The sequence below is a fragment of the Pleurodeles waltl genome, chromosome 5 (assembly GCF_031143425.1).
Source record: "Pleurodeles waltl isolate 20211129_DDA chromosome 5, aPleWal1.hap1.20221129, whole genome shotgun sequence".
Lineage (NCBI taxonomy): Eukaryota > Metazoa > Chordata > Amphibia > Caudata > Salamandridae > Pleurodeles > Pleurodeles waltl.
The window spans coordinates 886,108,606-886,122,351 of NC_090444.1; the positions used below are offsets into that span (position 1 = coordinate 886,108,606).

At 40.3% G+C, this 13,746-nt stretch overlaps 1 protein-coding gene across 1 annotated transcript in view; it reads left to right on the top strand.

Moving 5' to 3' along the window:
* The window catches only part of EGLN1 (egl-9 family hypoxia inducible factor 1), a 167,687-nt gene extending 155,674 nt beyond the window's left edge, over positions 1-12,013 (top strand). Inside the window, exon 5 of the mRNA XM_069234990.1 lies at positions 10,730-12,013. Within this exon, the coding sequence (XP_069091091.1) occupies positions 10,730-10,788 (59 nt within the window). The 3' untranslated portion in view covers positions 10,789-12,013. The remainder of the gene's footprint in view (positions 1-10,729) is intronic.
* Positions 12,014-13,746: the final 1,733 nt, after the last annotated feature.

The following is a 13,746-nucleotide window of genomic DNA, read 5'->3' on the forward strand; positions in this document are numbered from 1 at the left end:
GGTGCACATAGAACTCGCCAAATCTCAGTCAAAGCTTCTTTTACCCATCTAATATTCACTCTGACTTGCTGACCACGCCCGATCAACCTACTAAACCAGACAGATTACAACATAGAACCAAGTGTCTCCTACACTTGTCAATATACTCCGGAGTCTTAGACCACACAGGGGTCTGTACATCACCAACAACCACATGAACAAATTTTTTAGCACAAAGCACCACACATTTATGAAGTTTGACTTCCTTACTCACGCTTTGGAGTACACACACTCCTAGCCTTTAACTGGAGTACACAGACTCCCTACTTTTACCTCACGCACTTCGCAATTCACCTGCGATTTGCTCAAGCTTGTGCAAGGGCAACCTATTACATTCATTCTATCTCAAAATACGCCTAGAACCTACCCAACCGTACCAACGGGATCCAGGATCTGGGAATGTAATTTCTGGGTTTAAGGGGACATCATCTTTGCTACCGTTGCCATTTCAGAAAAACAAAAATTCAAACCTCATAAAAAGTTAAACAACTGTACCTAACTTAAACTACTACCTTAACCCCTAGTCACCACTTAACTAGTGCTACCAAAAGCTGCTAGTGCGCCTAGTCCTTACTAAGTAAACTTACAAGGGGATGCGTAGAGGTCGATGAACCTTTTGGATCATATAGAGTATCCTATTCAAGCGGTAACCAATGGATCATCAATAAACATTACAATCAACATGAAACACCAACGAAAAGCCCTATTTAATAAGAAAATACAATCACTCTCAACTAGGTTAATCGTTTTATTCCCTATTAGTTACAATTCTAATCAAAAACCTTTATTCGACTTTATTGTTAATCAAACTTTATTAGCATCATAAGCAACTATTCACCAAGAATTATTGATAAGCAAAAACGGGCATCAACATAAGTCAACAAATTCTTTAACATTTTGAATAATTCAGCAAGGCAAGTCAGTCAGTCAACCTGTCACCGTTAAATCACCCTTGTCAGCCTACCTAACTCAAATTGTCATCAGCATGTGGGTCTTCATGCGAAAACAATTTAGACAAAAATCATTAATTTGGAAAAATCTATCTAAAGAGAGAAAACATTTGAAAACAGCGCAGTTGGTACTTAGAAGAAAAAGCACACATTAGTCACATTGTAACAGCTACCTATCCAAGATAGATCAGCAACAAGTCAGTCTTCGTCTCCAGGTCATCAGCAAGTATCAGGCTCACAGAGAGTAAGCCCAATAATCAGCATTTCGGACAGTGTCTTCTGACGTCATCAACTTTGGCCTCTCCGCTCTGAATTACCTTCCCTTGTAATGACCTTTTATTAGGGTCTCTCAGTCCATCCTACAAATTGCTAATTGGTCAACCTCATCAAGGGTTATGATTCTAACCTATAGTTTTTGTTTACCACTTGTTTGCGTTGGTTCAAGCATCAAGTTCCATTAATATGATTGGTCCTTCTGTCGATGAGAACATCATACGGCTCTTCAGGTAACAAAATTTTTGCCCACAGTCTTTTAGTCAGTGCCTCTATTGTTCAAGTCCTGGGAAAGTACGTTTAGCCTACTCTACACGTAATTGTATCAATTTGTTCTCATCTCCCTCTCTCTGGTACATTTGCAGAAATTTCTAGCAGAGCCCGTCTGAACTCTGTGCAGTTCAAGGTTTCTCCAGTTCCAGTCCTCGGCATGTTTAAGCAAGCAAGGCCCAGCGCCGACCAGGCCTCTAGTTCGGCTAAGTTAAGAATATGAAGCATCATAAAACATAGATTATACATTCAAATATGATATATTAGTACATAATTTTTAAAATATTTCATTATTTTTACATTTTGTTAACACATGGTGACCACTCCCTGTGGGCACATTTTACTCATACACATTATTTTCAATTATTAGTTTCCTTTAGCAATATTTCTCATTAGTATTCATACGCAGATCATAAGAAATTTCTCATATTAGCATATCTGCTCCAACACAAGTGAGGTATCGGGAGACTTGGGGGAACACAGAATAGCAAAACCAGTATTACTGCCCCTTTTCTTTCTCTAATTTTTTTTCCTTCCAAATGTAAGACAGTGTGTAAAAAAAAAAAAAAAAAGACAGCTATTTGAGAAATGCCCTGTAATTCACATGCTAGTAGCTGGTGATTTTAGCACCGCAAACCCTTTGTTGATGCCATTTTCAGGGGGGAAAAAACACATGGCGCCTTCTGCAGACCTTTTTTTCCCTTTTTTTATTTTTTTATTTTTTTTATTTTTATGAAAACTTTGCTGTATTTTGTGTAATTACTTGGTCTCCTCAAGGGGAACCCACAAACTCTGGGTACTTCTAGAATCCTTAGGATGTTGGAAAAAAATTACGCAAATTTGGCGTGGGTAGCTTATGTGAACAAAAAGTTATGAGGATCTAAGCGCAAACTGCCCCAAATAGCCAAAAAAAGATCTTGCACCTGAAGGGGAAAAGGCCTGGCAGCGAAGGGGTTAAATTTATCCAACTCCTCAAACTGAGTTGCCACAGATGTCATCAATAAAAGTATGGTTTACACATCAGAGTGAAAACTAAGCATTGGTAAATTGTGTTACAATGTGACTGGCTCTTTCCTGTGAAAAACTCATATCCTGTGCTTGACAGTGAATGGGCCGTAAACAGTGTAAATTGCCCAAGATCACCCACCACATGTTTGGCTGAAGTGGAGACTGAAATGCAGTTTTGTACTTAGTTCCTAAAAAGACAGTTTCACAAATTAAATGGACGAATTAAAGGAGAGAAAATTTGCAAAAAAGTGTTAAATATGAAATTCTCTGCAAAACCGTATTTTATTCATATGCAGAACGATCTTAGTAGAAGTAGTATATCGGACTAAATTAGTGCAAAGTTTTTTATGTAAGTAATAGTTTTCAAACATGATGTTTAAAAACATTCATGCTTTCACCCAGCTTGACATTGTCAATAATGATCTTCATGCCCCAGGAACGAAAGGCAAATGTTTTGGGCAGGTTAAGAACGAGATACCTTTTGAGATGGCTCTGTCTAAAATACAGCATGGGGACGTACAAACTGAAGCTCGGGGAGCCTGAAGCAAATAAACCCGGCAAATGGAAAGTCAGAAATTGAGTTACAAACCACAAAGCCAGTGGCATGGAACAGGCAGAATACATTCCCAGGTCAAGTTTCTGAAACTCCCCAAGATGACTTTCGCACCCCTCAACACCCCAACCCCCTGACACCCCTACCCCCTTTCCAGTAGCTGATTTACACTACATTTACCCTCGTACTAGGGTACTGATTGAGGGTACGGCTGAATTCTCAGCTTTACGAGAAAATTAAATAACCTTTCTTTCCTGTTTCATTCCACAATTATTTGTTCGAGCATCAGCTGCCCCTTGCTGATCTTTTGTTACTCCTGGGGCTACTTTTGGTGGCGTGGGTGAGGAAAGCATCAGCAGGAATACAAAGTCAACAAGCCTTGTCAAAGCCAAGAGGGCTGAATTTCACTTGTGAATTAAACATTAAAGCCTGCTGCAGTGAAAAAGCAAAGGTGTTTCACAGGATCATTCAGTGTACATTTGAAATGCAAATTAAGCACTCCATAGGAGATGGAATGTTACTTGAAACTCCCCATAGCATGTGGATTAAGAGAGCTACTCCTTAGGGTGGTGCCACAGCCCACGCTCCGTATATCTGAAAGAATTTCCAACAATTGTTATTGCAGACCGCTAAACTATAAAGCCTAACATAAGAAGAGCTATAATTGTTCTGTTTTTTCTGTAGTTTAAACTTATTGAACTTCCTTACATCTCAGAAGCAAATAAATATTAGGGACTAAGATGGGAGAGAGGATCAGTCGTTTGATGTTGGAGGCTGTCAATGATAGGTGATGTAACTTTGACTAACCCCTGATATTTTGTTGAGCACACGTCCATGGGGCAGTGGAAGCACTTCCATGGATGCATATCTAACCTGGTACTTCTTTCCTGACTAAAACTTCTCACTATGAAGCAAGCAGGTTATAACTGCAAAATTAGAGTACCGGCCCCTGCTCCTGTTCATTCCGCAAAGATCTGTCCCTTCAGACCCATATATTATGTTATATTGATGCTCCCTTCTGCCCTGGGTGCTAAAACGACGCCCTCAGCGGTGGCAGTTTTTCCATTTAAAAAATACAGCTTCCAAGGTATTAGTGCAAAGGTTCAGGCTAGGAGACTAGGACGTAGATACATTTGACGGAAAGGGATAGCTTGCTGGTCAGTCCTGAAAGGTTTTTAATGTTTTGTGAGAACGAAAGAAAGCGCACACGTTTTCTAGTAGTTTCATATAGTAGCATTACTATTCCACTGTCTCACACTTTTACACGCTGTCACACACTAGTAATGATGGTTTCGAGACTCAACACTACAAAACGCATTTTACAACGCAAAGTAAAGCCAAAAACCAAGTCAGTGGTACCAGTTTGTCCTTCCTGTGGGCCTGTATTAATATAGGCAAAAGTACAGCTGACATGGTAATATATAGCTGTTAACAAAAATACTTTGTTTTAGCTGTAATTCACAATGTAACATGGATCTCGGTAACGTCTTTCCCACAACAGTATAACCCAGTCAGTACTGAAGAAAGTGAATTAGTTTATCACTGAACAATTACATAGTTGGCTTCCATTCCCCTGTATATAATAAAAATGGCCGTGAAACATGAGAACATTCATAAAAAGTCTTACCGGCATGCTCCAGTGAATAGAATTTCACTGAATCAGGATGACACTCTACCATAGCACTTTTATTTCCACATAATTAAAACACTTTCAAGATTTCCAATTGTCCAATTAGCCCAGGGTTGTTTTCTTTTTATTTTTGCACCACACAATGTATTGTTGGATCGCTTAGGTCAGAATTTCTCACGGAACAAGCTCCATTAAGTTGCAGCCGTCAATGAGGTCAATGGTGGCTTAAAAGGTTAATTGTAAATTCTAGCAGGGGAGCTCTGTATTTAATTCAGGTCATTCTTCATATTCGGCTTTAAGGTTACCCAGACACATTTTTAAAGTACTTCAGAGGGGCAAGTCTAATTAGCAGTCTTAAAGAGCACCATGCATGTTTTTGAAAAAAAAATAAAAATGTGTAGGTGGATCCTTGGAGACCGTTAGAAATATTTGAAAGCAAGCACTGGCCAAACCAGTTGGGTTTGCCTCTTTTTGTCAAACCAACTGTAGAAATTAAAAGTAATTTGAAAGTAATCAGTAAAAATGTCTTAATTTGGCATGTGTATGTAATTCGCAAAAAAGTTAAAAAATAAATAAAAAAAACACAAAAAACTACCACTGACCGAAATTCCCCCCTGAAAAAAATGAAATTAAACGGATATTTACCTACCAGTACTAGCACTGAAACCGTCTGTTTTTTGCAGCTGGATGTGCACATGTGCAGGAGCAAAATAAAGTCACTAATTGTAAAGAGAGCTAATGGCCGAAGTGGGCGGGACCAATTGCCTCATTCTGTAGACTTTGACCAGAAGCAAAATGTGAATTTCACTTGAACATACCAATAGATGAAGGGGGCCGACCGAAATCCTCTCTGTTTATATAGCTGTGTGATTTTGTTAACATTTGTTTTGGAAAACAGCCTGCAAGACAGCCAAAGCTGTGCCAAGGCCAGACCTGTAAATATCTATGCAATTCTGGGCCTAAGCAGAAAAACTTTGTATGGCACAGCAGCCAATCACCAACATTCTTTAACTCATTTATTGAAGCTCTGCTGCTCCTTAGAGGACCTTTGGTTCCAACCAACATACCTCCAGAGATTTTTGTGTTGCCCAATCCACATAGCATGGTCAGTCCAGGGTATACTATACCAAAATGTGTCTTGGAAGGGATGCACAGATGCAGTTACAACATTTTATGCCTCCTCCCTGTTGTCTGTTTGAAATTGGAGGCTAAAAATGTACTGTCCTCAGAATGATTTGTGGAAGCAGTGCGAATACATCTGAAAGAATGTAGTATGGACAGTGAGTGGCCTGATTTGAATTTATAAAAGCTTCAGCCTTCCCTTTAAAATATTTTGTATATATTTGTTTTTGAATTTGCATATTTGTTTAATAAATACTTGCTTCTGTATTTTACATGCATTGTTTTTAGGTTCAAATCATCAAACATGTTTGTCTAGGTCCCCAGCTTCCAGGAGTGACCTGGTGGCTGTCCCCAGTTTCCCGTAATAATTCATTGGGTGTTCCATTAATGATTAAGTGGAGGTCCAAAGAAGTCAAAAGTGTAAGAACCACTGGATAGACTATTGGCTCACCAATAGCAGCAATACTGGAAGCAAAATCTAGGTAAAATTGTTTCATTCTCTCCCAATGTGTTCAGAGAGCTCTCTCAGGGGTCTCTGGAATAAGTGACTAAAAGATGGGTCAGGATATCATAAAGTATGTGACGTGGCATAAGGCAGTCTTCAGTGCTGCTGCTTAGGTGATGTTCAGAAGCAGCACTTCCTGGCTTGGTTCAGCTATACAATTACCTGAGGTCAAAGACCACACACTTGACATCCACTAGACAAAAGCTGTCTGACTTCTTACCACTTTGATCAAAGCAAATGGTTTTAATGGGTGCCCTGGCTTGAACACAAGCAGGCCATACCATTGGCTCATAGGACCCCCAAGCTGTGAGCAGCAAGGAATCTCTGAATTAACATGGTCTCCTTGAACTGCAGCCCTTTATGATGGGAGCTATCTTCACAAACCTATGGAACACACAACAAATTGTAACAAGTATTTGCAAAGCTAAAGTGGAGTAGTGTGTTGTAGAAGGTTGTGGAGTGGAGTCTTAGAGGGTTGTCGAGTGGTGTGTGCATGGTGTGGTAGCACAATGCCATTACAAACAACACATTTTCAATTGTAATGACCATTACATTTGCACATACGGTTTTACTGATAAAAATATACAGCACACAAACAATAGTATGGTAAGGCATCATCTAGAGTATTGACGTATGATAATTTCTGCAAGATTGCTAAAGTTGTTACCATTAATTCTTCATAACGCACCATACATGGAGAATAAAAGCATAGACAAGGACATTGCATAATAGGTCCTACGTGTCTTATATCGCGTGATACTTGTATTGTAAGGTATTTGTAAAGCACATTCTGGCCGTAGCATTGAAGCGCTGAGGAGAACTGGCGAGTCACAAGGATACAGAACAGAAAGGAAACAGTCGCCACGACCGTTCATTAATCACTACCTCCCTAATGGGAGAACAGCCAAGCTTTCTGTTGTTTCTAAAACGAAAGTATGACTGTACCTGCCTGATAACAGGAGGGAGAGCATTCCTGAGTCTAGCTGCCCCCACAGAGAAGGCTTTGTCCCCCCCATCTCACCCTATGGCAGCGAGGCACAGAGATGAAATGCAGAGAAGATCTAAGCAGCTGGGCTGGCTGATAGAGCTGCAAAACCGAACTAAGATAATCAGAGCCATCTTGATGGTGAGCCTTATAAGTTAAGCAGAGTGTCTTAAACTTAATCTGTTTTTCCACCGGGAGCCAGTGGAGTTGTCTAAGACTCCTGCTGGCTGATGCGGAGCTTGGTAGATCAAGGACCAAACGGGCCGCCGCATTCTGAATAAGCTGTAGCCTATGGAGTGCGGACTTGCTAATATTTAACATTAAGGCATTGCAGTAATCCAGTTTAGACATCACACGTTCCAGGACAACCACAATTTTCAGGTCTCCCTGAATAAAGGGAAACATTTTCTTAAGCATTCTTAATGCCCAGTAACAATATTTAACGGTCTGGTTAACTTGTTGCTCAAATGAGAGATCTGTCAAACACAATGCCCAGGTTTCTGGCCGAGGAGCACGGAGCTGGGCACTTGCTACAGGACTCTGGCCACCAGCAGGAGCTCCATAATTTAGTATCAACGCCGAAAAAAATAATTTCTGTCTTTTCCCCATTAAGTTTGAGCCCATTGCTGATCATCCAGCTCCTGATCTCTCTCATGCATTGATAGAATCTGTATGCCACCTCCTCCCAATTGTGAGAAACCGGAATAATCTGCAGAGTATCGTCCGTGTAAGACACTAGTTAAAAGCTGAATGAACGCACCAGTCAACAAAAGAGGGCTGAGCGAGGACCCCTGTGGAACCCCACATGGTAGTTAAAATGAAATAGCTCTGTAATCTCCGCAGGGCGCAGTGATTGATCTGTTTGTAAGAAAAGACTTGAGAATGTCAAGTGCCATATCTTTAACTCCCGTCTGATGCAAACGCTGGATCAGCAATTGCGGGGATATGGTGCGAACGCTGCGGAAAGATCCAGTAGGGCAAGAATGGCGCCCTCCCCCAATCCACTCTTCTGCGAACTATATCAGCCGAGGATATCAGAGCGGATTCCGTGCCATGAGCTTGTTGGAACCCGTGTTGAGAGGGATCAAATCCTCCGTTGGCCTGTAGAAAATCAGCCAATTCATTACTAAGATGTTTTTCCAAAATCTTGGCCATGGTGGGTACTAGAGAGATTGGTCGTAGATTTTTTTTAAATTATTAGATTTCTTGCCTGGTTTCTTTGTAAGAGGGATCACAATGGATTCCTTCCAGGCAGGGGGAATACACCCTTCCCCAAGGATATCAGCATACACTGGTTCCAAGGCCGCCGAAAACAGGTCCTGTATTAACTTAAGTATCCGCGGGGGGCAAGGGTAATTTGGTGAGCTGGACTTGACTCTTGCCAACAGATCTGACCATTTGTACAAATGCGTTATCAGCATAAATTGCCTCATTCTCATCTCACGCTGTTTGCCTCCGGCTTCCCACCTTTTCCATCAGGCCTGTGTCCTTTCCCTTTGACACATTCACAAGCCCTGGTTCACTTTCTTTTATATAATTTCCCTGATCTAAAAATGGAATGTATATGTCACTTGCATATATTATTAGTATTATGGTCAATATTATTCCTGGAACTGGGGTACATTTGGCAGTTAAAACCGGAGGCCACTTCTTTTCTTCTTTCTTTCTTCCAGGCATGATGTTTGTTATTGATGAAATAATATCACAGTCTGTTCTTTTATTTAGTTCTTGATCCTTCTGTTACCTCGGTGGTACCTCACAGAGTGGTGTCAGAGGGTACTAGCACTTGACACCAATGAAGGTACTTTGTGGATGTATGCTGGCTGGACCTGCTTGCACCCTTTATCCTCCGAGGTGTGCAGCATGAGCAGTCATATGAATAGTCACCGCAGGACCTGCTTGCACTGTTTTGGTCCCGTATGGGGTGCAGCACGAGCAGTCCTGTCAGTGTTGGCTTGTGTGACATGTCGATAGAAGATTATACCTCTGCGGTGGTAGTGAAACTTTCATGGGCACCGCAGATGGTTGCTGGAGGTCCGTTGATCCTGCGGCCTTCTTGATGTGTGAGCTGTGAGTCCAGGATGTCAGCTCCTCACACTTGACCCCTGTGGCTGTTAGTAGGACCTGGTAGGGTCCCTTGGTTGTAGGCAGTGGCGTCTGGTGTGGCCCTTGACCCATACCCAATCACCTGGCTGCAGTCTGTGATCTGGTGGTGTTTCTTCTTCTGGCAAGGCCTGCAGCACCTGGCTGTGGGGATAACATAATGTCTGTTATTTTTGTGCTATATTGTAGCAATAGATCATCTGTTACTGCCAGTGGCGCGACTGATATGTGGCCTGATAGGTGCATGGGGTGCCCAAATACCACCTCATGGGGACTCAATTTTGTAACCCTGTCGGAGGTGCTTTTCATAGCAAGCAATGCCAGCGGCAGTGCATCAATCCAAGATAGTTCAGTCATGCACATATCTTTCCTATTTTGTTCTTTAGTACCCCATATTTCCTCCCACCAGCTCCCGCTGCAGGTGTATGCTATGCACAATGCAACTTCTGTGTTATCCCTAACCCTTTACAAAGGCCCTGAATAACATGTGAAATAAATCCTGGTCCATTGTCAGAGCTTAAGACTCGGTACCCCAAAGCGCGGTATCAGCTCTTTCAAAAGGCATTTAGCAACTGTGCATCGCAATTCTTGGTGGGGTATGCTTCCGTCCACTAGCTGAGCATTCAAACTATTACCAGGACGTATCTGAATTTGTATGCGGAGTGCATTTCAATAAAGCCCATTTGAAGACTCTCAAAGGGTCTGTGTGGTCAGCTCCTAAGGGATGTGGAAGGTGGAAATATGCAATGCTTTAGGTAGTATATAAGCAGGACAGTTTCTGCATGCATATTAGTTATCTCCTTTTTCTGTTGCTTTCTGCCGCAACCCAGGAGAATCGTGTCTGGCAAGCTCTTCATGCTAGGGTTTTGCGCTAAACTTTAACTTGTAGCCTTGGTACTGCTCCTATTTTAGTTATCTGATTTTTGGTATGGCCATTTAGCTAAAGTAGCCTGGTCCTATTGCCTGTTATAAGTAATTTTAAGGTTTACGAATTTGGGAGTTAATTCAGCCAGGAAGGCGTAATTTCGTTTTTTTTTTTTTGTTTTTTTTTTAATTGTAATTGAGAATTTGTACTTTTCTTTTTTATGTGCTGCATGATTCTGTTTTGAATGTCTTATGTACTACAAGATTTTTTTTTTGTGTTTTATTTACTTTTTGTTTACTATTTCTATGCTGAAGTGTGGACTGTTGTTCCCTTTCACTATGTTTCAGCTGCTCTTCTCTACTGCAATAAGGAAAGAAATGAACCAGTTATTAAAGACAAATCAACTTTTTTCTTTGCCTTTCTTAGGTGAAAAAAGTGTGAGGGTTGAACTCAACAAACCTTCTGATCGAATTGAAAAAGATTAAATCCTACGATCCAGCTGTATAAGTTACGAATTTTTACCGTTGATCCTTGAAGCTTCTAAGTTAGCTTTTGAATGTGAATAAATGGGACTACAGAAAACAGATGGCTCTTCTGCACTCTGAATTGAACTTCGTGTTCAGTTTGCAACCGGCATAAGACTTTGACTGCTGATTTTCCCTCATGTTTGACTCTCAGGCTGCAACTGCTTCTGTGAAGAATATGCGCAATCGTGAAACATCTGCACATGCGAACACGAAAGAACCGCTGTGCCTGGAGTTTTCCATGAGTCTTCTATGTCTGAAATGTTGCTCAACAGAATCTGATTCCCTTCCCAATTTTCTATGTAGTAAAATTAGAAATTGAAGTAATTTTTTATGACAAGGTACACTTTTTCAAAGGTGGTGAAAGAAAAATAGTGTTGGCCTCCATCAACGCATTGCTCTATTTTTATAAGGATTTTCAGTCTCTTCTTGTCTGCCACAAACAATCTTGCTGACTTAATGCGTTGATGCGGGTAGCTAAATCGGCATCAATTCAATACTTTATTTTCTATCTAAAGTCAAAAAGGAGCACTTTACTATCCAGTTGATTGTTTAGCTATGTATTGTCTTCTAGCTGGAAACTTAAAACGATAGCCGCTATGTTTTTACTTTGTGCTGACCACAATTGAGAAAAAAATCTTATGATGAATCCTAATAATATATAATTAAATCTAGAGGGATGAGATTGTAAGTGTTAGTCAAAATAAGATGACATTATAAAATCAATTATGTGACATGTTCCTTTCTTAAGAGCACTGGTAAAACATCAGGCTGCCTTTTATAATCGTTTTTTTTCATGCGCAGGCTATAGTATTATCTTTACCTGTTTTTGTTCTTCTTAAGTTCACACTAGAGATCCTGTTAGTAACTGAAATTTAGGGTCTGAGATACTCTTGTGGATATATTACCATTACCAGTGGTCGTCATGAAATGCGAGTTTATTTAATGATGTAACATTTACACTAGTATTTTTTTTATTTTTTTTATTTTAGAAAAGGCCTGATTTAAGAGAGTGTACAAGACATGAAACAGTTTATCACTTTTTATTTATTGTGTCCTCTTGCAAAAAAAATTCTCTGAAACATCAACTGTGCGATCCAGGTTTATCAAAGGCAGTAGTGTGCAAAAGACAATGTGTAGTGAGTGGGCAATGACTATTTGTGGCTACAATAAACAGTTAAGTCAAGGTTGTGATTAAAGTGCATTTAACATAAATGTAAGGTCTAACCGCTCAAAGCAGTCCGTTACTATACAAGTCTACAGTAAGCTGAAAGTCTGAATAGTTTTGAAGCTGTCTCCTGCATTGATTGCTGTACATCAAGATTTGAAGATTTATCTTTCCAAATGGACCTGTTTTAACTCTTATATTAGTCATCCTCCATTTGCTCCCTGTTATGGGCATTAATGCATGTTGTAGAAATAGATGTGGCAATTGAACCAAAAATTGAGTTGAGGCAATTATTTAGTTTAAAAAAAAAAAAATCACTTGGATAATCCATAACTACTGTTCTCTGTCTGCAAGATCTGCTCAACTGGTACAATATGTCTCGGGGACTGCACTCAAAGGTTTGAATGTATGAACATTTGCTGGACAGGGATGACAAACGTATTTTTGTTGGCCAGTGGTATGTACTGAAAACATGTCGTAAAAGCAGCTACTCTTTAATCCATGCTGTGATTTGTAAGCCATTTGAACCCACTTCAACTGAATCCTACACAGCAGCAGTAGGATGGGTATGAGGCTTAGTGCGATGGGTGTAAATTTGCAAATATTTTACAGTATCCAGATAGCTATTTTATTCCTAATTGCAGTTGGAATTTCTTTGCAGAATTAACCTCTATAGTTAAAAACAAATCTGAATTTGTGAATGGAAGAATCGAGGTGAGTGGCTAGTCTGAAAAAGCTACAGTTATGTAAAAAATGAAGTTCATGTAGCTAACCCTCATACTGGTGACACTAGTATTCATATCACCAAGTAATCCCTACTATCATGGCATTTATGCCTTGGATATTGTTAGGAGACAGGCCGATGGTAAGAGGTGCTCCATCAGGTTTTGCAGCCACTTCTATGCAAGAGTCCATATGCAGAGTTTTGTACTGATGACTATTGAAGAAGCTGACAAAGTCCGACAAGCTACTAGAACAAAAGAGAATCCCCTGTTTGCAACATGTGTTGCTGTGATCAAGTACTGTGTTCCATTCTGCTATCTAGTGTTGGGTTTGGAATATTATAAGCGTTTTCATTCCAATTTGAAGTTGCGGTTTGACTCCTACCTACATTGTTTGCTTCTCCAGAAATGGTGTCTTTGAGGGTTCAACGTAAGTGTATTAAAGGCCCAGGCGTGTACCTTTAAAATGTACATTTATAAACTCAACTGCCTTAGGCATTGCTGAAGGTAGCAATGTATATGTTGGGGATTATTCAAGCTTGGGGAATCTTTTGTATCTAGAAGTTCAAACAAAAACTGACTCAGCACACATTTATTTGAAGTGACCATTTTGCAACTTCTCTCTGCAGTCTGTTGCTTTCTACCTGCACACCCAACATACTGCAAGGATCTATTCCATTCTGAAGATGGTGGAGGAATGCTGCTTGTTCATAGAGGGAGACTATCAGTAACACTCGTAGGTTTTGTTAGTGTTTGGTCAAGGTTTGCAACCCCCACACCCCTCTTCTTTTTCCACATTGCATATCTTTGTTGTCTCCTGAGCTCATTTAGTGTTTCCTGAGACACTGCTCTTTCATAGGCAAACACTTGTATTATGATATTGGGATTTATCTAGTACTCACATAGATAGGAAGCAGCGTAGTGCTGTGCACAGGAGAGAAGATTCTTGTTAGGTAAAATAATTGAGACATGGAGCAACCCACAGGAAATCATCTGAGAGTCTGTGTCACACTATGCAGTGAGTGACCA